General features: G+C 35.2%; 1 protein-coding gene across 6 annotated transcripts; it reads left to right on the top strand.

Moving 5' to 3' along the window:
- Nucleotides 1–998: 998 nt before the first annotated feature.
- LOC108306069 (MAP3K12 binding inhibitory protein 1) lies at nucleotides 999–21904 on the top strand. Of its 6 annotated transcripts, none has more exons than XR_005200730.1 (9): nucleotides 999–1207; nucleotides 4855–4974; nucleotides 6741–6965; nucleotides 7048–7144; nucleotides 9586–9651; nucleotides 9884–10036; nucleotides 13355–13452; nucleotides 15684–15902; nucleotides 19664–19702. XR_005200730.1 is itself a non-coding variant. In XM_017530831.1 (9 exons), the coding sequence occupies exons 1-9, from the start codon at nucleotides 1079–1081 to the stop codon at nucleotides 21377–21379; spliced, it is 1032 nt and encodes a 343-aa protein (XP_017386320.1). In that variant the 5' UTR covers nucleotides 999–1078; the 3' UTR covers nucleotides 21380–21904. The 6 variants fall into 6 exon arrangements, 5 of the variants coding, with proteins under 5 accessions (XP_017386320.1, XP_017386318.1, XP_017386323.1 ...); XM_017530831.1 differs by lacking the exon at nucleotides 15684–15902 and adding an exon at nucleotides 21275–21904; XM_017530829.1 differs by lacking the exon at nucleotides 15684–15902 and adding an exon at nucleotides 21272–21904.
- Nucleotides 21905–23336: the final 1432 nt, after the last annotated feature.

Raw genomic sequence — 23336 nt, 5'->3', positions numbered from 1 at the left:
AAAAAAAAAAAAAAAAAAAAAAAAAAAAAACACCCAAAGGCAAAGAAAATATGCTAACATTGCAAAGAATCATTAATTTAGGCTAGATATGGAGATGAGTGGCTTGAATAAGAAGGTTGCTCAATTTGAGATTGGACATCACGAAGTCTTTTTCTGCCTCTAAACATAGGCTCACTATCTTGCTGCCAACAAGGGAATAGAAAAGATTTCCCCAAATTCTGTCGAGCCTGGTGATCCCATTTGTTTTTGGAAATGAAAGCCTAATTAAGAGACTCCCTAGGGACAGGTCAAAGGAGTTCTTTTATTCTCACCATCCTTATCCTATTTCCTTGATGCCTTAGTCCTTCCCTCTAATTTACTCTTCCCTAAGACTAAAGAATGTACATTGTGCAAGTTTTCACCTTTGCTACCTCTACTGTCAATGCATTGACTATTAACAGAATTGAGTTTTAAATCCCATCTTCCTTATCTCTAAGCTGATGTTTATTTCTTAAAGTGTTTTTGAATAAAGCTTAACACTAAAAATTCTTGTAATACTTGTATTTTTATTGAATAACACTTTTGAAAATATTGGAGTCTGACTAAAAGATTGCAAAACCCCACAAGTATCTTTATAATAAAGTTATATCATACTTTGTAAAATTTCAGTTCGGTTTTATGTCCTTCTAATTTCAAAGATTGTGGTTGCATGATATTATTTATCCAGGTTAAATTCCTGTTGGAATGATACTGACAGTGTTTCACATAGTCTCCTCCTACCAACATTCACAAGGAACATCCAGGAGTCAAGGTAAGCTTCATAATGCTAACCCTTAGGAGACCACAACTCTAATGACCACCCCAAAGACAGCATTCTAGCCTAGCTTTGGTCTGCAATTCACTTCAGAGCTTCGGCGCAATGCCACAGCTGCAACTGATTGGTGTACGTACTTGTCAGTCACATAGAGAGGGTGGCGCCTCAAAGCCCGGATCTAAACGAGACGCCGTATTGTACGTCATCGTCGAGCGACTAAAGCTGGAAACGGAGGGGGCGGGGCTTTGAGCAAACCTTGGTGGTGGGGCGTCCTGAGAAGGTGTCATGGCTGCTGCCACGGAGCTTAGTCGCCCGAGCAGCGGTGACAGGAGTCTGGAGCGAAGATGCAGCCCCAGCCTCTCCCGAGAGGTGCTCTGCGAAATCTTTCGCTCCCTGCACACCCTGGTTGGACAGGTGAGAAGTGGCCTCAGGGATTGAGGGTCTGGAAACCATCCGGCCCCTCCTCCTCATTCTTTTCCTCTAGCGGAGGCAGGGGGCAGCGAGGCCTGCCGAGGTGTGAGGTGCGGCCCCTGAAGCCGACGTCGGGGAGGAGCCCGGGCCGAGCCGTCTCCGTCGGAGTGAGGAGGATGGGGGTACCGGTAGCCGAGTAGTTTACCTTGCAGCTGTCCTCCCCAGGAGTGGGTGAGGATGGTTTAAGTGAAAACCCGGCTCCAAGAGGAGCAGGCTTGGAGAGAATGAATGTGGAAAAGCTTATCTGCGGATTTAGGAGGCGCCTCGCGCTCAGGCTCCGTTTTCTTCCAGCTTACTCAATTATGGGAATTGGTTGGTCAGTAGGCCTGAGATTTATAGAAAAGCGCGCGCTTATTAGCTTTTTTAGGGGGCGGGAGGGAGTAATTTGTTCTTATGAGTCACTTGGTTTTGTTTATTTCTTCTTTCCTTCGAGCTGTTTTGTGCATCTATTACCCTTTCAAATGGAGAGGAAAGTAAAAGGAATTCATTTAAAATACTTCTAGCGTAAAATTGGATGAGTTATCCCTCTTTGGTGCTGTTTGCAATAGAACTGTCGTTATTTAACTGTTAACTAGTTTAACTGGCTGATAAATCGCTTTTGCAGAAATGTGGTAAAATTGGTTTTAAATTTGAATGGACTTCTTACTCTCTGCAGTCAAGTCACTGTTTCGTTTCATGGTGTAAAATTCAAAGCAAATTTTAAATGTGAAACAATTTAAAAGTATGCTTCTTCACCTGCCTTTTAAAAGGAAATCTTTTCTATCTTACATAGACCATTTTCTGGCCGTAAAAGTTTTGGGGCTGGTACTAGAGCATGTGGACACAGCAGGCATTTGTGTCAAAGATAATGGTAAATTCGTGAAAATTATTTCTAAAGCCTTGAGTAGATGGAGAATCAGTCTTTTAAAAAGTTACTAAAAGTAGTTTTAAAAATTGTAGTATGTTGTGTCTTACAAAGAACATTACTGTAAGTTAAGTGGTTTTATGTAATGACGCAATTGTTAATGAAATCTGCTAAAAGATACAACTTTTAAACTCAATTGTTTGCCAAGTACTTACCAAAAACATTTTTTAAACACTTGGGGTCTTTTGTTATTAACATTCTAGTCTTAAGAACCAAAACCTTTAAATGGTTTAAAAGTCGAAGAACTTTTTATAGCGACATCGGAACTTAAGTTTATTTTCTAATGTCAAGATAAAAAAAGTTTATGCTCACCTATTAACAGAAAATAATTTTTTAATTTTTAAAAAAAATTGAGCAATGATTTAAACGTTTCTTTTGAAATATTTTGCATGCTGAATTTTTCAAACTCATTAGAAAATTTTAAACATTCAAGTACTCTAAAGTACAATTAAAGAAATGATTAGTTTACTTATGTCACCTGTCAAAAATGTTGACAGTAAATATTTGGTGACTTTACTGTGACACAGTGAAGGGACCTCCTACTCAGGTGTCAAAAATATGATTGTTTCATCAATTAAATGTAAACCATTTTCAAAATACTCTGTATTTTGAGAAGTGTTTTTTAAGAGTGAAAACCAGAGTTCCATACTTATAAAATTGTCCCCCAGAGAAATCAGTATTTTCTTTTGCTACCACTTTAAAGGGTTTTTAAAATGTATGTTGTAACATGCCTATCTTCATCCTGTGTCATCCCTAAGTATCATTGTATTATTAGATCTCCTCAGTAAGAAACACAAAACTGAATGTTAAAAAGAATTTTTTACTTCAGATCACAAAATTTACTAATTTTAACCTTTTTGCTTGCCTCTGGATGGCCCATCTTACCAAGCTGAACAATTACTTATTTTTAGCTTGGATTTTTGTATTTAGTAAAGTTATTAATGAAACTATGTATTTAAATAGTCTATATTAATAGCAGACTAATAGAGATTTTCAAGTGAATGGTTTACTCTTCCAAGTTCTGTAGGGCAAAATGCGTAGCATTCATGTGACTAGTAATGAATGTGTTGAGTGAATATTTAGATGAATTAGAATAGTTTTATAATTAATTTGTGACATTATGTGGTTTTCTTAAAAGACCAGTTATTCTTAATTGCACTTGAAGGTTTATGTAATTCTGCTGAATTGAAATGAGAATATGAACCAAACATTAAGACTTATTTTTCTATAAGTTATTTTCTGTAGAAAATGTGATACTTTTCTTTGGTTGAGGATTTGCCTGCTTTATCCCCAAGCTGTATTCATAAGTTTTCTATAATGGAGTATAGATCTCTTTGAAGACTACAAAAGTATATGAATGGGTTACTTCCATACATAATATGGGTTGTTGTCTAGCAAAATCTTTATAGGCATTAAAGTAATATAAATTAATGCGTTAACTTTAATGTAAGTCTTAATATATTCTAATCTTTGCCAGTGCAGCCTACATGAAATTTCACGTATCTTTACACTTGTTTAATATGGACTTTTAAATTCTTCTGTTCTCATCTTCAAAGGGCAGTAAATTTCTGTCACATAGTATTTATTCAATATATTATCTTTTTGTTGATAACCTTACATCTTTTTGATCTTTGTACAGTGATTCATCTTTTTATTATAACTCCTAAAATCTGTATTTGAACTCATATAACACCTTCATTTTGTAGAAAAGATGATGAATTTTGAGTAAATTATGTTAACTTGATTCTTTTATGGAATATATTCTTATGCTCTACTGTAAACACATGTCCCTAGGAAAGTTTATGGTAATTCACTTTTATTCACTCAAAAGACTGCAGATGAGTGCTCTCACTGTAAAATTTTCACTCATTTTGAGAATAATCTTATATTCAGGTTCTTTGTAGTTTTCTGGGTATGATTTTATTCTGTTAGATCACCAACTGATAAAAATTTCCATATAATGAGCCCTCACATCTTAGCATTTAGCAAAAGATCTGGCCATTTCATCCAGTCAGGCAACTTATTTCACTATTGTGGAGAAGTCTTTGTTTTTCAGCTTCAGACTTCCATAGCTAACTAATAGTTTTTTATTTGAAATAAACATGTTGCCATTTATCCCTGCTTTTAGTATGTATGAATAACCTTGACTTTTAAATTAGTTTAAAAATTGGTTAAAAGTGAAAACAATAACAATGTGATTTGGAGGACACCAGAATAATGATATATTTCTGGTATGTATTTGTGTACATATTTAAAGAGAAAAATGCATGTTAAAACTTTCACAAAACAGTTGTGCTTCCTCTGTTTACGGCTCTGAGCTAGAAGTAGTAGGATTCTAAATAGGGTAAGCCTATATTGGACTCCATCCAAAGGTTTGTAGATATTGAAGAATCAAAAGAGCCTTCATCTTTTCATCTTTCATGAATGGTTTCACCTCTAAAATGATCCCATTACACAGACCCAAGAATAGAATTTGAATGACATGTCATTTTGTTTTTGTTTTTTATGAAAATCTGCAGGTTTCTTGGCCTTTTAAAATGGTAACTGGGTAGAGCATCTCAGTGTAAAACTTGATAACTTTGAGCAAAATAGACACGTTACTCTAGAAATCTTGTTTTTGTGACAATTCCATATGTACAGCTTAATCTTGTAATTTTTGTGATGTTGCTGGTTTGCCTTTTTGAAGCTTAACCTCAGAGATGATGTGGTGAAAATTACAATCGATTGGAACAAGCTCCAAAGCCTTTCGGCATTCCAGCCTGCGTTGCTCTTTAGTGCACTTGAACAACACATTTTAGATTTACAGGTAAATTTCTTGTTAGAAATGATAACCCGATATTGAAAACAGAAATTAATTGTGGTTAAATTAGTTGGAGTATTTATCAGTTCTAAACAGTCTATTAATAGTGTTGCTAATAAAAGGTTACTTACATCCAGATTGCATCTAAATCTGTTAATTTCAGTAGTGATCAGGACAGTTAAGGGAATATAGCCCAAAAGACCAATGTGGGTATGAGAGTGAATGAATGCAATTCTATTCAATTCTAGACCTGCACTGAAAATTCAATACAGTTCCATCTATGGTGGGTTATAATTAAGCAATAAGACACGGCAGGTGTGTGTCATGCTATGATAATGATTCCATGCCTTGGGTGAGTTTGGAGGCTCATGGAGTGCTTTCAGTGGTTCAAGAAGGGGCATTATCCCAGCATGACACATCCTGGAGTGTCTATTGCAATTAAACAGTTTCAGCATAGTTTTTAAAAAGAAAGTAATTTCTGTGACATTAATGTCTCATCTTAGTAAGTAGCCAGTCACTGTTTTATTTCTTTTTCTTAACAGTTTGAAATAATTTATTCTTTATATTAGAAGTTAATATTGAACCGGTATTTATAATAGCATTATTATATTTTTAAGTATTTCATGTTAACCGAACAGTATTATGACCTTGCTGGTTTGTAATTGAACATCTTTCCAATTATAATTGATGTAAGTTTGCAGTTTATGTCTAATCAAAGTGTAAAATGCAAAGTGTCAAAAAGATAAGTGGAAGAACTGTTTGGATTGGTCAGTTTACTGTGATTAAGGTGTTATACGGGTTCAGGAGAGTATTTGGTACAGCAAACAAGGGAAGCAAAATTGTGGGTATGAAAAAAATAATTGGAACGTTATTAGAGTTAGTGTGTTTTGACTAATGGAATAGGCATTAATTTTCAGCTCTCCATTTATTGACTTTGTGGGAAATTTTAACTGTTTCATGTTAAAAGTAATAGTTAACCCTGTTTTTAAAGGGCAGAGCAGTGAGCTATAGAACTCAAATGAGACCTAATTGTGTGGAGTGGGGGAGGGGAACAGTAAATGGATAATATCGTTTATATGCTACAATAGGGGTTTTTTTCCCCCTGTAGTATAGTGATAGGCTTCTGCCTATTTTCAGCTACAGATTTTTTTTTTCTTGTTAGTTTTCTTTTTTAAAATTTAATTTTATGGCCCAAGAAGATATTTGCCATGTCAGGAAAAGTCTGAGTGTTCACTCAGCCTAACACCTATATATTTCATGTCTGTGCTTCCTCATTCACATTGGCCAACTGCAGTTTCAAGTGGAGAATCTCCAGTGATATAGTGATAATGCAGGGCTTTGCTGAGTGAGAGCACTGGCTCTCCTGTTGAGGAGGAAAAATACTAAGCCTTAGTGTTCTGAGGAGGCATTTGAATGACATGTTAATTAAGTGGCATTGGTGCCAGAGGCTGAAGGCTTTGATTTGGCACAAAATAAAAGATAAGTGACAGAATGATTCTCTCAAAGAAAATTTTAAATTTCCTTGGGTTTTCTAATCTTTTTTCTTTTTTCCTCTCTCCTTTTAAAATTTATAGCAAATGATAATGGTTACAATAGCAAAGAATAGTAAATACTTATATGCAGTCAGATCTATGTGTCTTGGTGTACTAACTTTTTATATTTAGTAATTGATATTAAATATTTCATTTAGCAGAAATTTATGTAAATATATGAAATGTGTAATTAATTTTGGTCAGTTTGAATCTCAGCAGATGGAATTGTGTTGTTCTCAGCCTTTTTTAGCAAAACTTCAGTCTCCAGTTAAAGAGGAGAATACAACCGCTGTTGAAGAGATAGGAAAAACAGAAATGGGGAACAAAAATGAAGTAAATGACAAATTTTCCTTTGGCGACCTACAAGAGGAAGAAAAGCACAAAGAATGTGATTTAGTAGATGTGAAAAAGACACAGATCCATTTTGATCCAGAAGTAGTTCAGATAAAGGCTGGAAAAGCAGAAGTAAGAAGTTTTTTTGGTGGGGATGAGAGGGTATTACTTTTAAAAATCTTATGTTTACACTGTTAAAACTTGTTGTTTGTAGATTGACAGACGAATATCTGCATTTATTGAAAGAAAGCAAGCTGAAATCAATGAAAACAACGTCAGAGAATTTTGCAATGTTATTGATTGTAATCAAGGTAACTACCTAGAAATTAATTTTCATGGGGTTTTAAGTACAATTTTTATAGTTGCTCTAATCTTTATTTTTAAAATGAATGGCTTTAAGAACACAATTCCATTTATTTCACGGGTTTAGTTAGTAACTAAGGCAGTAGAGTTTTCTTCTGCTTAATAATAGACTATATTGCAAATTGGTTTTGATTTTGGTTACACAAAAATCAAATAAATGCAAACATTAAAAGTGTTTACCACAGGTGAAGGTTATTTTAAAGTTCCTTTAGGAAATGGAGGTGAGATATGAAAGACAAGGTTGATCAATCTCAATAGTAAAAGGAACTAAGCTGTATGAATTTCAAACCTATAAATGTACTATGAAATCGTGATGTTAATATATAAGTGAACTTAGTACAGTATACTGAGTTAATATTCCTCCAGAGGGAGCAGTTTTCTCACTACCCCTGAGCTGTTTGAAATGTCCTATGTCACGATACAACCAATTTATCATGAAGACCATGATGTCTTGCTTTTTGTCTTTCTGTCATAGTGCATACATTTGCTGCTTTTCATCAGATTCTCCTTTACCTCTTCACTTGATGCTACAGTACATTTTCAAATCTGCAGGTATGCTGCAGAATACAAAATATTGTAAGGCAGTGCCATATATCATACTCAGGCATCATAGTAATAATCAGAACAAGTAGTTCTTAGGAAAAATTATGGAGAAGAGTTCATAATTGGAATGAACATTTTTCTTGTTGCCTCTAATATCTCATGGCTAAAATTATTATGAACATATAATTGTCAGATGAACCTAGAAATGACTAATATCACATTGGTACACTGATTTTCTTAATAATGAAATAATATAAACTGGTCCTGAATTTAGCTGTGTGCTACTATTAACATTATACATGTGCATATCTAAATTTGGTATATTTTCCTAGTAGCTTTTCAGAATAGGTGCAACAATGGCAAAATCTCAGGTACTACAACCAACTACAAGCGACTATGAGAAAGGATTTGTTGAGAGAGCAAGCACATGTGTCACTAATGTTATTCCTCTGTTCTCCCAGCTAACTCTATTATTATAAACCACCAGGGGATAGAAATTGACAAGAATTGAAATGCTCAGCAGGATTCCTTGGCCCATTCAATTCCTTGCTGGCTCAAAACAGTGCTAGCAAGAATTGCTGTGGAGAGTGACTAGCACTCATACATTCACACCATGCTGAATTTCTCACTGATGGGTCAGTTAATCTATATGTTTGGAATATAGTTCTGGAATAGGTGATAGCTTCTTTTTTTAACCCTTAGCCCCATGAAATGATAGGAAGAGAATGGAAAAAGGATGACCCTTTAAGCATATTTTGAGGTACGTCCATTAAAAAAAAAAAAAAGGAAGAAGAAAAGATGACTAGTCTCTAGATATAAAAGCTAAGTGGATCTGGAATTTTATTCATACTATTTGATTTATCAGCAGAATTACTAAGGAAAGTTCAACTGAAAAAAAAATATATTTAATATATTAGTGCATTCCTCTTAATAACCTATGAATTTAACCTAAATATAAGCAGTGGAATTTTTAAAATTGAAATTCCATGGGGGAGAAAAAAGAATTTTTTAAAATAATCTCACCAGCCGTTTCTTACAAAATATTAAAGGGAATTTTACAGGATATTTACTGCCAATGTGTGGTTTTTAAACATTATTTCAAACACAAGTATATATTATTACTATGTAGTATCACATATTATATATACTATATATTAATATATAACAATTATGTTAACATAATATTGGTCGTATTCTATGTTAACATTCCAATTTTCCCCTTTTGTAATTTATGCATTGATATCTAATTTGAAAGAAACTATACTTTTCAGCAAGTGGTAGGATGAGAAGTAGATGACTTTTGTGATGAGGGGTTTTTAAAATGAGCACTGGAAGTCTAAGTAGAGTGGAAATGTCTGTGTACTTGAGGCTTCGAGGTTGTCTTTGTGTGGAGTTTTGAAATAAAAATGTGTTAAATATATAATTATTTTTATTGGGTGTTCACTCATTTGGTCAGTAAAATAAAAAATGCTGGATTAAAAGAACTGTAGTAAAAATGATGACTTTTATTTCTACGATGAAATAGAATTTCAGTACTCTATAGTAGATTATTTTCTCCAGTGGCCCAAATGGTGACATTAAAAATTGTATTAATTTGTGCTGCTTAATGTTGGTGGCTTTTCTGTATATAAATATGAACATTAGATAGGAATATTAGATATTATGATAAATTTTTATAGATAAAAAAGTCACTAAATTCTATCCTGTGTGTGATGGCAATTTATTGTTATTTATTAAAATTACTATGAGTAAAATGTTGATATGAATTATTGGAAGTTTATTAAAATCTCATACATTTGAAGGGAAGAATATATATTTAAACTTATATTATCTAAATTCTCCTTAGAAAATAGTTGTGCAAGAACTGATGCGATTTTTACCCCTTACCCTGGATTTAAAAGTCACGTAAAAGGTAAGTAACCACCACATGACATCGCAGTCACTGACAGAAGTCTAGATTATTAGCAAAATGTAATAAAAGTAACTTTCTCATCTAAATTTTATTTTAGAACAAAAACATCTTGCCGTCCTTCATACTTGTGGTTAGGTAGTCTTTACGAAAAAAATATAAAGTGCTATTAGGGAATAAGAATTTCTGATTTTTGAAACATAAATTTACATAGGCTCAAAGTTTCTTAATTTAGTTTCTAGAGTTGTGAATACATATGGACCACAGACTAGACCTGAAGGAATTCCAGGGTCAGGTCATAAACCTAACAGCATGCTTCGTGATTGTGGTAATCAGGCTGTAGAAGAACGACTACAAAATATTGAGGCCCACTTGCGGTTACAGACAGGTAAGCAAAGTGCTAAGTGGTGCCTCATAACGTACCTTTGCAAATAGTTAAAAAATTTTAGTTCATTTAGTCACCAAATTTTCATTGTACTCCTAACATTTCTTAAACAGTAAGTGCCTGTCACTTAGAAAGTGTTAAGTATATGTCATTTCACTTAAAGGTTCATAGTACCCTTTTGGGGTGTTGGTGCTGTTATTGTTGTACAGATAAATAAACTGAAGTTTAAAGAGCCCAAGCAACATGCCTAAGTTAGTAAGTGACAACTCTTTAAAAGAGAGAGTCTCACCGTCTTGCCCAGGCTGGACTTGAACTTATAGGCTAAGCAATGCTTCGGCCTCAGCCTCCCCTGTCAGCGATACTACAATCATGTGCCACTGCATCCTGTTCAAACCCTGGGTGCAGAGCCTGAGTCTTCCTCCCCATTTAGTCACCATGTCTGTTGATTCTGCCTTGTAAATAATTATCTCTCATATCTGCCCACTTCTGTCTTATTTCTACTGCTACTACTAGAGTTGAAACCACTATGATCTCTATCCTAGACCGATGGAAGGATATTTCCTGATTTCTTTGCCACTAGACTTCTTCCTCTAGATCATTCTCTGCTCTGTGTCCAGATTGCTTTTTCTAAAGCTCAAATTTGATCTTGTCTCTTCTGAGCTAAAAATTTGGAGTTTAGGATTGGATGGGGTTGTTATTTTAAATAGGATGGTCCACGTCTGTAGTTCCAGCTACATCCCTGGGCTTTCCATCTCCCATTTGTTTTGCTGCTTTTCATGCCTTTCTGTCCATGCTTTTTCTTCTAAGACCAGTGCAGGTTCACCTTTTATATAATCTCATAGTACCTGGTATTCCCCACTCTCTTTTAAAGCAGTTATCATGGTTCTGTTTAATGTTTGTCTCCTGCTAGATAGTAAGGTCTGTGAGAGTGCAACTGTGTCTGTCATATTCATTACTTTGTATCTACTACAATGCCTGGCACAAAGCAAATGCTCAGATGTTTATTGAATGAACAGTTGCTCATTTCACCTTTGCAGATATATGTACAGAAGGACAGAAAGTTAGTGTTTGACCCTCACAGGGTAGGTCAAGGGATGATAGCATCCTAATGAAGTGACATTTGAGGCCTTGAAAGATTAGTATGAATTTTTCCAGAACAAAGCATTCCAAAAAGAGGGAATAGCATTTGCAAAAAAGGACAGAAACAGAAAATATGGTTCAGGAGATACTTGAATCCAATATAGCTGGAGTATACTAGCTATCTGAAGCTGTACTAGCCAGATGAAGGTGGAAGAAGAAAACAGAATGAGTAAGTCTTTGAGTAAAAAGACATCAGCATTAAGAATTAATCTCTCTTAGAAGTGGATGGGCTTAAAATGCCACCATATAAAAGAATTGACTTTTTTTTAATATCACCATATAATAGTATCAAATAGTTAATTTTTTGGAAAAATATCTGTTGAATGCTTACTATGCTCCAAGCACTGTTTTAGATACAAGGGATACTGAGATGATGTAATCATAGTCCCTGGCTTCAAGGACTTTATAATCTAGATGGGAGAAAGATTAATAATGAAGTAGAATTTTAAAGGAGTAATGAAAGGCTGGGTGTGGTGGTGTGTGCCTATAATCCCAGCTCCTTGGGAGGCTGAGGTGGGAGTTTGAGACCAGCCTGGAAACATAGTGAGAGTCTGTCTCAAAAAAACTAAAGATCACTGAAAAATGGAGGGGGCACAGGGAGCCTTTATGTGAATGAAGAGGTTTAGGCAATGCCTGCATCACCCAGTGAAGCTTGAACTGGCTCTCGAAAGATACAGAGGTAAGGCAGAGGTCATTGTAGGTAAAGGGAGCAGCAGAAGCAAAGCCAAATGAAGAAGTTAGTTTATTCAAGAACAAGAACAACCAAGGTCCTAAGACTTTTTAAAATCCTCAAAAAAAAAAAATCTAGAATTTTTATACATAACAAGTTGGCAATTTTGGTATAAAAATTTACCCATATTCTTTAATTGTGTAATGATTAGCTAGTCATGTATTTATTCAATCAGTAAATATTAAGCACCAGCTCTTTGCCAGGCACTGTAGTCTGTGAACTGATGCTTCCTAGGTTTGTGCAGTACATGAGCTGTATAGCCCTACCTAATAACAAAACAGATAAAACTCTCTGTCCTCTTGGAGCTTACATTAGAATGGGGAAACAAACAATACAGAAAGAAAATATACTGAATGTTGGATGCTAGTAATGGAATGGAGAAAATTAAGGTAAGGAGGATAAGGGAGTGCTGGGTATGGGGAGGTGGTAGTACTGGTATTTTTAACAGGATAGTCAGAGAAGGCATTACTGATAAAGCAACTTTTGAGGCAAGACCTGAAATTGATTTGGAATTATGGAGGTAGAGGGAACCTGCTAAAGCTTGCAGGGTGCTTGGCCTAGTTGAAGAATAATAACAGAAATAATAATAATAATAACAGAAAAAAGAAATCAAGTGGCTGGAACCATGTGGATATAGGGAGAATGTCCAAATTGTGTATGGCCATGTAGGCCATTGTGAGGGCTTTGGTGTTTAATCTGAGTGAAATGATCACGTATTGGAAGGTTTGAGCAGAGAACTGATGTGATCTAACTTACATTTTTAGAGGATCACTGGCTGCTGTGTTGAGAATACACACTATGGAAGTATAGCAGAAACAGGGAGACCAGTTTGAGGGTTGTGATAATCCAGGGAGAGGTGGAAGTGGTCTGAACACAGTGTGGAGGTGGTGAGAAGTAGAAGGATTCTTGATATAATCATAAATTTAAAATGTGAGTGGCCATAAATTACTGTTCCCCTCCCCAGAAGATTTGTTAGTTTAGAATTGTCATAAAGCCCCTTTTGACATTCTTTTAAGTCAAAGGAAAAAATACAGTATGTAGGGAGAACTATAAGTTGAGGAAAATAATGATATGACATATTGCAACCACTGCATTGAATTATCATCGTTTGTCACTACACATTTTTAACCTATCATATAGCTATCAAAGCATATCAGAAATACAAATTGTTCTAAATGAAAACTATTCAATATATTGTAAAATTAATTTAACATAAAACTCCTAGCAATATAGGAAACATCAATGGGGTTTAGAGAGAGGAAGTGTAGTATGTCTGATAATACTATAGGAAAATGTGACCTAAGGACTTCATTCTGTTTGACTTTAGTTTTTTATTTTCCTAAGTATTTTCCATTCATTTGCATAAGTGTCTTTGCATGATATTTTAAGAGTAGAAATTGTAAGAAAGAATTATTCAATAGTATCTCAGAATTCTTTTTTAATGTATTTAGGTCGTCCAGTGCCAAGAGACATTTATCAGAGAATTAAAAAACTTGAAGACAAAATCCTTGAATTGGAAGGCATCTCTCCTGAATATTTTCAGTCTGTAGTGAGTATAAGTGTCTTTTAAAAATAAATAAAAATGTTGTTTTATCTGGATTCTTTGTGGTTTAACAGTCGTCAACTTAGGCCATTTTCATGGCATAATAAGTCAGCCTGGATGGTGGTTGCGTCTGTCACTCTGAACTTGCTACCTTGTAAAAAATAGAGACTTCCTCTGGAACCTTCCTCTGTCAGTGATCCCTCTGTGTCTTTAATATCTCTTTCCCCACAGGCTCCTTCCCTCAGCTCACACACAGTTAATACTAAACAAACACACACCTCAAACTGCCACACTTGTTCTTTACCTTAACCACCAGACTATCTGTGTTTTTGTAATTCTTTAACTCTAGCATTCGTTAATTCTTACCCCTTTTTCCGAGAACATTAAGAAGCAGTGTTGTGCTAGTAAGTATCTTGGCACATCAGCATTTTTCAGAAAAATTATCCTGAGCCATGTGTTTTCCTTGGTCTTCTGAGGTGATTATATATAATACCTGCCTTCTCTACGTTTCTTTTTTTTTTTTTTTTTTTAAAGCAGTGCCATATTAGAACTAAAATAATATCAAAGCGAGATTATACCAAAACTATTTCTGAAAAATTATTTAAAATAACCCATTTTAGCATGGATCATATAAGTTACTGGTGAAAATATATTTAACATTTATTTTAAGTATGACAGCAATCTTCAAAAGTTATAGATTGGGTATTAGAGTGAATTGTAGAAAAGAAATATTTCCAGAGGAAGAAGGCAGGTCACGTAACAAAAGGGAGCAGCAAGTCCTAAATGACAACATTTCAGAGGAAGAGCCTTAGTGATTTACTGCTCTCAAATGTAAAATGAGGTTTATACAAATACTAAAGGCTGAAGCAAAGATCAAATGAGATAATGCCATCAAACACTTAGCATAAAGAACTATGAAGTAGTTGTATAAATGTTGAAAAGTCACTCTATTCCTCTGGCCTTCAGATGTCTAATTTAAGAAAATGTCAGCTGTACTACATAATTACAAAGATCTTTTCACTTTTAGGATTATTCTTTGAAGGTCTTCCTAGGAAACTTAATAAAGATTTTTATGACTTCTTACAGTAGTCTACCATAAGTTTTTCTCATTCAAACTGCCTTCATTAAAGAAGGCAATGACCTAGGAAGGTTATTTTTCTAGGTCAATTTCATACTGTGTTAATATAATTCTTATTAACAATAGAACTGATCTTACAGTAGAGTAAGGTAGTATCAGATGCCTCCAATGAGACCTTGCTGCAGCATCATTTATCTCTTCTGATTCTGATTTATAAAAACTTAATATACAGATTTGTTTAACAAAAGAACAAGCCCTTCATATCATAGTCTTTTTGTTTTGATCTGTTACACATAGGATAGAGTGGGTAAGGAGGTAGAAGTAGCCAGATTGTATAGGACCTTAAGTGCTATGCCCAGAAGTTTAAAGTCTATTTTCCAGGCAGGGAGCAGGGGGAATCTATTGAAAGCATTTGAGCAGAGAAGTGATTCGTGAACATGATATTTAGAAAGATTTATCTAATACAGTTGTGGGAGACAAATGAAAAGAGAGAAACTAAGGACAAGGAGACAATATTATGCTATCTTAGATGTGAAGCTAAATCCTGAAATAGGGACATGAGTGAGAATGGAAAAGATTAATGCAAGTAGGAAAGAAAAATGGACAAATATTGATGATTGGATGTGGAAAGAGACATAGAGCAAGGATAGAGTACAGTTTCTGGTTGGAGAAATGATACCATCATTGATAGAAATCAGAAAATCTAGAAATACTTTTATGGGAAATGTGAATTTGAAGTCAGAGGAGGATATGAAGATAAAAATACCAGGTAAGCTTTTTGAGATACAGCACTTATACTTGGGACAATTGGGAGAGTCTCTGTAGTGTTGAGTGTTCATCTATGGTTAGGAACACTGAGATTGAGGCCTGAAGTCTGAAGCTTGGTGACTGCCTAATTTCAGGGGCAGGAAGCATTTGTAAATGTAAACAGAGGATTGGCATATATGTATTAAGCATTCATAAAAGGATGGATGGTGGCAACCTGTGATGAAACATGTGCTTTTTAAAAGTATTCCCAAATTTGTTAAAAAACTATGTATCTTTTAGAGGAACTGCTTCTGGATTAGTATTGCAAGTGACATATCAAATTAGTAGTGAGCTACAAGGGAGAACAAAACACTGGAAAGGTTTAAACATACAGACTCATTCTGTCCTTCAGGCCTGTGAACATATATGGCACAAGTCCTATGGGAAAGAAGATTTCATACTCATCACCCTTCTATAATGGGATGAATGAGCCATCTTTAGGAACCTCGCTTGGAATAAAACCAGCTCTAAGATTGTCCTTGCAAATAGGAGGAGTTGAGCACATACCCTACAGAGGACATAGTACATTATTCATCACCCTTACCATCCTCATGCTGGGAGTACATGCATGGTAATTGCATAATTTTACATATTATCCCTCAAAAGTATACAGAAGAAACTACATATGTAGTACAATCTTAATACCTTCTAAAGATATAAGAGGAAAGATGAGCTCATTAACTTTATTAAGGAGTGAACTTTTGTTGGAACTTCTAAACTCTGAAAAGATTTTCATTGAAATGTGTTTATTCAGATTCACATGTAGATGTATTCTAAATGGGTGGAGCTTCTTACAGTTGGATAGAGATTGATTATCGTGGGTAACATTGAAGCATAGCATAGAAAAACAAACATGGTGAAAAAGATGTCATTTGTATTTGTTTTATAAAATGTAGTCAGATTATGTAAAGGTCTTTTCATTTTATGAGCCAGACATAAAACTCCAAAATAAGTTATGTGTATAAAGCAAGATTTATGACAAAAGTTAATAACACTTGTTGGACCTTTTGATGTAAGACTTCTAAAGATCTTTATCTTTCACATTAACTATGGAAAGCTTTAAATGTAATGTTTTCAAAAATTTAAGGGCATGGCCTTAACAATCTATTAAAAGATAAGATCTTTAAGTATTTCCAAAGACTTACTGATTTTAAATTATGATACTTGAAAACAGTAAGTACGAACATGCTTTTAAAAGTATATTGTTCATTTTATATCATTTATCACTTATATCTTTATACATCTGTGTTTCACTTTATATTTTGAACCTCTCAAGGGCAAGAACTGTGTCTTGTTCATCTTTGAGAACCAGAATGTAGTAGCTATCGAGTAGATGTACAAATGGATGGATAGGACTTGGCTGATAGCTAATTATTGGACTTTGAAGGTGTGTTAACTTTGTTCAAAGCACTGACTGGGTGTAATTTTTAGTCTATAACAGTAACTCCTGGTTCTTAAGGGAAGTATCGGGAAAGCCAGGTCAACATCATGTGTACAGGCCACATGTGAACGTGTGTTGGGCCTGAAGCATGAGTGAACAGTTGGAGTCAGCTGAAAAATCAGATGGTAAACACATTTCAGAGGGCCTTTAAGGTCACACTAACCAGTTTGCACTTCCAGTGTCATTGGAGCACAATTAAGTTTTTTAGAAAGAGAGAAACCTGTAATATAGGTCCCTGTCTGGTAGCATTATAAAGTCTGAGTTGGAGAGAAATTGGAGTCAAGGAAACCAGTTTAGGAAACATGTCATTATCCAAGCCAGAGAGAAATGAAGGTCTGAATCAGGGCTCTGGGACTGGAAGGGAAGAAAAACATTTTAGATACCGTACATGTAGAATCAATTGCCTTTTACAACTGAAAGAAAGTAGCTAGTCATGGAAGAGGCCTCCTTACCCTTGAGTTTCCGTAGAGCACTGGTTCCCTGGATTTGTGTATGTGTGAGCATATGTGTGTTTGTGCATGTGTGTATGATAGTCATGCTCTGCATAAGGATGTTTCATTCAACTGCAGATATTACCGTTGTCCCATAAAACTATAATATGGTATTTTTCCTGTATCTTTTCTATGTTGAGATGTGTTTAGATACACAAATACCATTGTGTTACAGTTGCCTACAGTATTCAGTACAGTAACATGTTTGTATGCTAGGAGCAATAGACTATACCGTGTAGCCTAGGTGTGTGCCACCTAGGTTGCTATAAGTATATTCTATGATGTTCACACAATGACAAAATCATCTAACGCATTTCTTAGAATATATCCCCATCATTAAGTGATGCATGACTAGGAACCTGCTGAGGTAAAATAATGTATGAGGAGAGACAATTTTGCATTACCTTTCTCCAGCTCTTTGTTTAGTGTGCTGTGCTCTCAAATATTTTCTCTCAAGTACCAAAACCTGTTAAAACATCCACCTTTTATACCTCTATACAGATGGGGTTATAACCCAATAAACACATTGAAAATTGAAAATATCATTAAGTCTAAAATGCTTTCAGTACATCTAACCTACCAAACATCATAGCTTAGCCTACCCTACCCTAAACATGTTCAGAATGTTACAGTTGAGGAAAGTCACTTTGCAGCACAGTACGCTGTGGAGTATCGGGTGTTGACCCTCATAACCACATGGCTGACTGGGAGCTGCGCTCACTGCCACTGCCCAGCATCTGTATTGAGATTTCCTTGTACCTAAAACAAATAGTAAAGTTAATGTAGTGTATCCACAATAGATGTGGTATTTCTAAGTGTTCTACTTGTCAAAATATTCTGCTCAGACCTAAAATAAGCCCAAAAGGCCACATTTTACTGTTTTTAAGTCACTTAGCCACTGATGACCATATTTTCCTTATTTTGATATTTCTTGTTTTGGTTCCATGTTACAGTAATAATCCAATTGCTTAATAGCATAGAAACTATCAATATACTACATGTTAAACTACTAGGAGAACAGGGAGAATTAAATTTGCATCAAGTGTATAACAAGCCACCTGTTAAGAAATTAGGACTGATCCATCGCCAAATTAAACATTGATTCCTTATTTGCCCATAGGCCCTACCACAGGTATGCAGCTTGGTTTGACAAAGGAAGAAGCATAACTATCTGAGCTCTATTTTTTCATAATTACTAATTCTAATACTTAATGATTTCCCATTTATTGTAACTGTTGATAAGCATTCCTAGATGTTCTTTGAGTTAACTTTTGACACAAAGGAAAATGTGAGTTTTAGTGCTGTCTTCAAAATCTCAATAGTCAGAAATGCTCATGAGAACATTTTGCCTCCTACATTCAGTTTCTTTGTCAAATATACTCATTTACCAATTCGCCATTCAAAAGCTAGTGGTGGTGTGAAACTAAGAAAAAGTCTAGAAAGAATTCATTAGGTCAAGGTTTAAAAGACTCGTTAGTGGATCAGTGAGAATGTTGTCAGCTTCAGCTGTAAGAAATTTGTACTCAAATTGGCTTACACATTATGGAAATTATAAAACAGGAAGTCCATGGTAGCACAGGCTTCAGATTTAGTTGATTTAGTGGCTAAATCATAATTGTAAGAAAATAGGTTTCTTTCCCCTCTTAACTTTGCTTGGTGATAACTTCTTTCCCAGACAGATGGCAAGATGGTTACATCACTTTCAGGTGTCTTACCCAGATACAGCAGTATCCAGAGGAACTGCCTTTGAGGGCTTTCTCTCGAAAGATATGAGGAAGCTTTTTCCAGAAGCTTTCCTCTTAATCTCCAGCAGACCTCTCCTTTACTCATTGGCCGGAACTGGACCCATGCTCATTTCAGTCACTGACAAGACCAGGGAGCCATTGGCTTGGGCCACACAGAGAAGCAGTTGATAGGTAGCTGCCTGCAGAAACAATCCATTATAGTCAGTCGAGTGTGTGTGTGTGTGTTTTCACCCTTTGGCCCCATATACCAAATTCCATTTTTCCTTTGTTTATTGTCGCTTCACTTGTTCAATATTCTGGGATGGAAAGGTTATTTAAAAAAAAAAAAAAACTAAGCAGAAAATTCCCAGAGCACCTCTTTCCGCAATCACTCAGGCTCATTAGAAGCTGGTAATTGATGGGAAAATATGTATTGCCAAGGATGAGCATGTTGCTGCAATATTACTGTTATGTATTCTTGATGTCATCCTCTTCACAGGGTAACCAGCAGAATATAAGAAGGTAGATGTTGGTTACAGATAATACTTGGTAAATTGGTTGGCTTTTTTTCCATCAGAGTTCCCAGGGCTATACATAATTTGTATAGTATTTTATAAAGAAAATAATGATGCTTAGATTTCTCTAAACATTGATTACTTTTTTTTTTTCAATCTAGAGCTTTTCTGGAAAAAGAAGAAAAGTTCAACCACCTCAAGTAAGTTACTGCATTTTCATTTTGGCTTCTGAAATAGTTTGATTAGTTTTATACCTTGCTTATTAATAAGTTTCTACTATTGTTGATTTTAGGTCATACCCTGGTAAAATTTAGGTCTGAAGAAAAGGGCAGTATAAACTAATATACTTGAATAGAAAAATTATTTTGGGGGTATGGAATGACTCAAGTAGGTTAAATAAATAAAACCTTCGTCCTGCTTTTAGTAGTACAAGGATGTGTCATTCATAGTGCTTAAAAATAGTAAGTGCTCAAGTAATTTCAGTCTCCCCCCATTCCTGCCTCTTGTGAACACTTATGATTAGCAGCACCTAGATCAAAAAAGGCATTTGGCAGAGTTCGACTTCAGCCGGCCCTGTCTAAAGTGCTACTTTACTAATTAGTCGAATCTTAAATAGTAAGGCTTTGCTAGACTTCAAAGTGAAAATGTGAATTTAAAGTTGGAGAAAACTTTCTGATTTTTAAGAGTAGCATATTTTTTTTCTTGTGAAATTCTGAGTAAAGTTTTTGATAGCAACTTTTTTTTCAGAAGTAGGTGATTGTAGATGATCCCTCAGAAGAGAATTTCTAGGTATTTTAAGCAGCTAAGCTAATCTTAAAGTTAACTATTTTTACTATTGATATGAGGATAAGCAGGTTTTTAAAAGTTATTCTTTTATGTAGTAAACTGTAACACTTTGTTGCTGCTTTAAAAATACAATTCACATAACATAAAATTCGTCATTTTAAAGTGGCTACTAGTATTTTCACTGTGTTGTGCAACCATCACCACTAAGTCTAGAACATTTCCATCAACACCCCCAAAAACCCTGTACCTGTTAGCGCTCAGTCCAAATTTCCCCCTCTTTACTCCCTAATAGCCACTACATAATTCTTGTGTCTAAATTAGAAATATTAATATGTGAGAATATGTTCACATAGACTTGAACAAATACAATTTTTATTGAAAGAAGTGTTTTCTTCATTGTTTTCCACTTGAGGATAACTTCAGTAATCAACATATAAAGTTTTCCATTAAAAGGGATAGCTGATGTCTCAAATGATTTTTTTCTCCTGGTAGTGCTATAATTAGCATTTTTCTTCTTTCCAACTTTTATTTTAGGCTCAAGGAGTTTTCAGGTTTGTTACACGGGTAAATTGCATGTCATGGGGGTTTGGTGTACAGATAATTTTGTCACCCAGGTAATGAGCATAATACCTGATAGTCACTTTTTCAGTTCTCCCCCTCCTCCCATTCTCAAATAGGCCCCAGTGTCTAATATTAATCAGGGTTTTTTTTTGTTTTTTTTTAACTTATTATTCTTTCAAAGTATAAGAGGTTCAGGAGTGCTTAGAAAAAAGAAAAAGATTTAAGCCTTGTTATGTTATGCCTCTAAATTTATGATACAGTCAACATATATAGTTGCCCAGTTCTAAGATTATTCTCATGAGGGAAAAAACCATTTGATCATGCTTCTGAATGTTTTAAATATTTATAGTTCATTTGGCACTTTATCTGTATTAAGATACTTCAGAATCTTATTCAGCAATTTATGCCCTTATTGTTTACAGCAGAACTATTCACTGGCTGAACTTGATGAGAAAATTAGTGCCCTCAAACAAGCCCTCCTCAGAAAATCAAGAGAAGCAGAATCCATGGCAACCCACCACCTTCCATGAAAAACTCCTCTCATCCTTGTCATTTTACTTTTTTATATACATATGTGTAACTTACACTGTTATTAATTCAATGGATATGTATTTATCAATGTAGACTTCTCTGTGAAGTCAAGGTTTATTTTCACATGAGTCCAGCTTGCAGCAAGTAATCTTCAAATATTCCAGTAAGTTTTGGAATAATGAATGCATTGAAAACAGCATTGTTGGAATTTATTCCCTTCTGTTTTAAAGGAGGTATTTTGGAAATTGAAAAACTTAATTTAAAAGTGGTAGTATGTCTTTTTTCTTTTGTGGACCCCAGAAAGGAAGATTTATTTTGATACTCATATTTTAAAAGGACTTTATATTTGTAACATTGGTGTTAACCAATTTATTAGTTTAAATTAGTACTTTGCATATAATTGGCATTCAACAAAAATTTTTTCACTGAAATGAATTTTAAATGCATGTATAAACTGGTTTTTCTTAATTTTTCAGATGTCAGTATTAATGTAAATAAACAATAGATCCAGCTTTATCTCTTTATTGATTGTGTGACTGAACAATTTACTTAATCTTTGTCCTTATTTCCCAGTCTGTGAAATGGGAATGACAATAATAGAAACTACCTTATTGATTGTTATGAAGAAGAGGTGACTTCATACATGTTTGAAACTGTCTGTCCCAAGGGAATTGCTCAGTAAATGTTAGCTATTATTATAAAACCAGGCCTGTCTTTGGACAGCTGTTAGGATGTCACAAAGAAATTATAGTACCTCTCCTTTGATAGCCTCACCTTTACAATACCCTGGTATATTAGGCAGTACATATATTGCCACAGTTACAAATTAAACATTTGAAAGATGAGCTGCAGTTATGTAAAAATTCTTTCATGGAGCAGTTGTTCAGGTCAAGAATTGTTTAGTGGTTCACACCTATAATCTCAGCACTTTGGGGGGCTGAGGCAGGATTGCTTGAGCCCAGGAGGATGAGGCTGCAGTGACCCACTGCATTCCAGCCTGGGCGACAGAGTGAGACCCTGTCTTAAAAAAACAAAGATTTGGTTACAAGAATCAGAAATCTACCAAGTAGCTTGGAAAAGAGGAGTTGTTAAAAAGGAGCAGATACCTGGAACTTTATTGCAGGAAGTACAGTGAAACATTATAGGATCTAGAAAGTCACCAGCAATTAATCTCTTTTTGCGTCTCTGACCGCCCCTCACTCTGTCTCCGTCCTCTACTCACCTTGCTTCCTGCTCTCCCTCTCCCTTTGTCTCTGTCACTCTGCCTTTCTTGTTTTTTTTTAATCTTATACATAATCATCTATGTACCTACTATATTATCTCTCTGTGGACTGGTTTCTCTGAAGACATGGAGTGACATATTAGTCCTGTCTTCATAGCCTCAGCTTGTTAATGCATTTGAGCTGCTATGGTGCAAACTCTGAACTCAGCTCTAGAACCTCACAACTTCAGTGACTGCTGCTTACCTCATGTTTTGTGTTTCTTAGTTCATATTCTCCAGAGATTAAATCAGACTCAGTGTGACCACGCATCTCAGTCAGCTGTGGCCAGGATGATGGCGCCAAACCTCTTTGGAGGAGTTTGCAATGTACATAGAACCTTGTACAACCATTTGTGGCAGCCTCGAAATTGTGGTCGCCTCATAGAAACTGTAGGCTTGGAATCATTCCCAAGAAGATGCGGGCTAGGTGGAGTCCACCAGTGACTTAGACTTATCCCTCAAGGTAATCTTTTCTAACATGATCCCTTAAGTACAGCTACAAATACCTATTCCCCCCTCTCCATCTGGTCCATGTGATCACCATCCTGTCAGAATGACATTCTCCAGGTTAAGTGACACATTTTACTATCAGCACACCAAACATTCTGTAGGGAAAATGAAAATTAAAAATGATCAATCAGAAAAGGAGGCTGACTTGGTGGTAGGGAAGGAACTTAGAAAACAGGATCTGTTTC

The sequence above is a fragment of the Cebus imitator genome, unplaced genomic scaffold (assembly GCF_001604975.1).
Source record: "Cebus imitator isolate Cc_AM_T3 unplaced genomic scaffold, Cebus_imitator-1.0 Scaffold69, whole genome shotgun sequence".
NCBI classification, from domain to species: Eukaryota; Metazoa; Chordata; class Mammalia; order Primates; family Cebidae; genus Cebus; species Cebus imitator.
The sequence above is the reverse complement of the archived record's forward strand: the minus strand, read 5'-3'. Positions and strand labels throughout refer to the sequence as shown.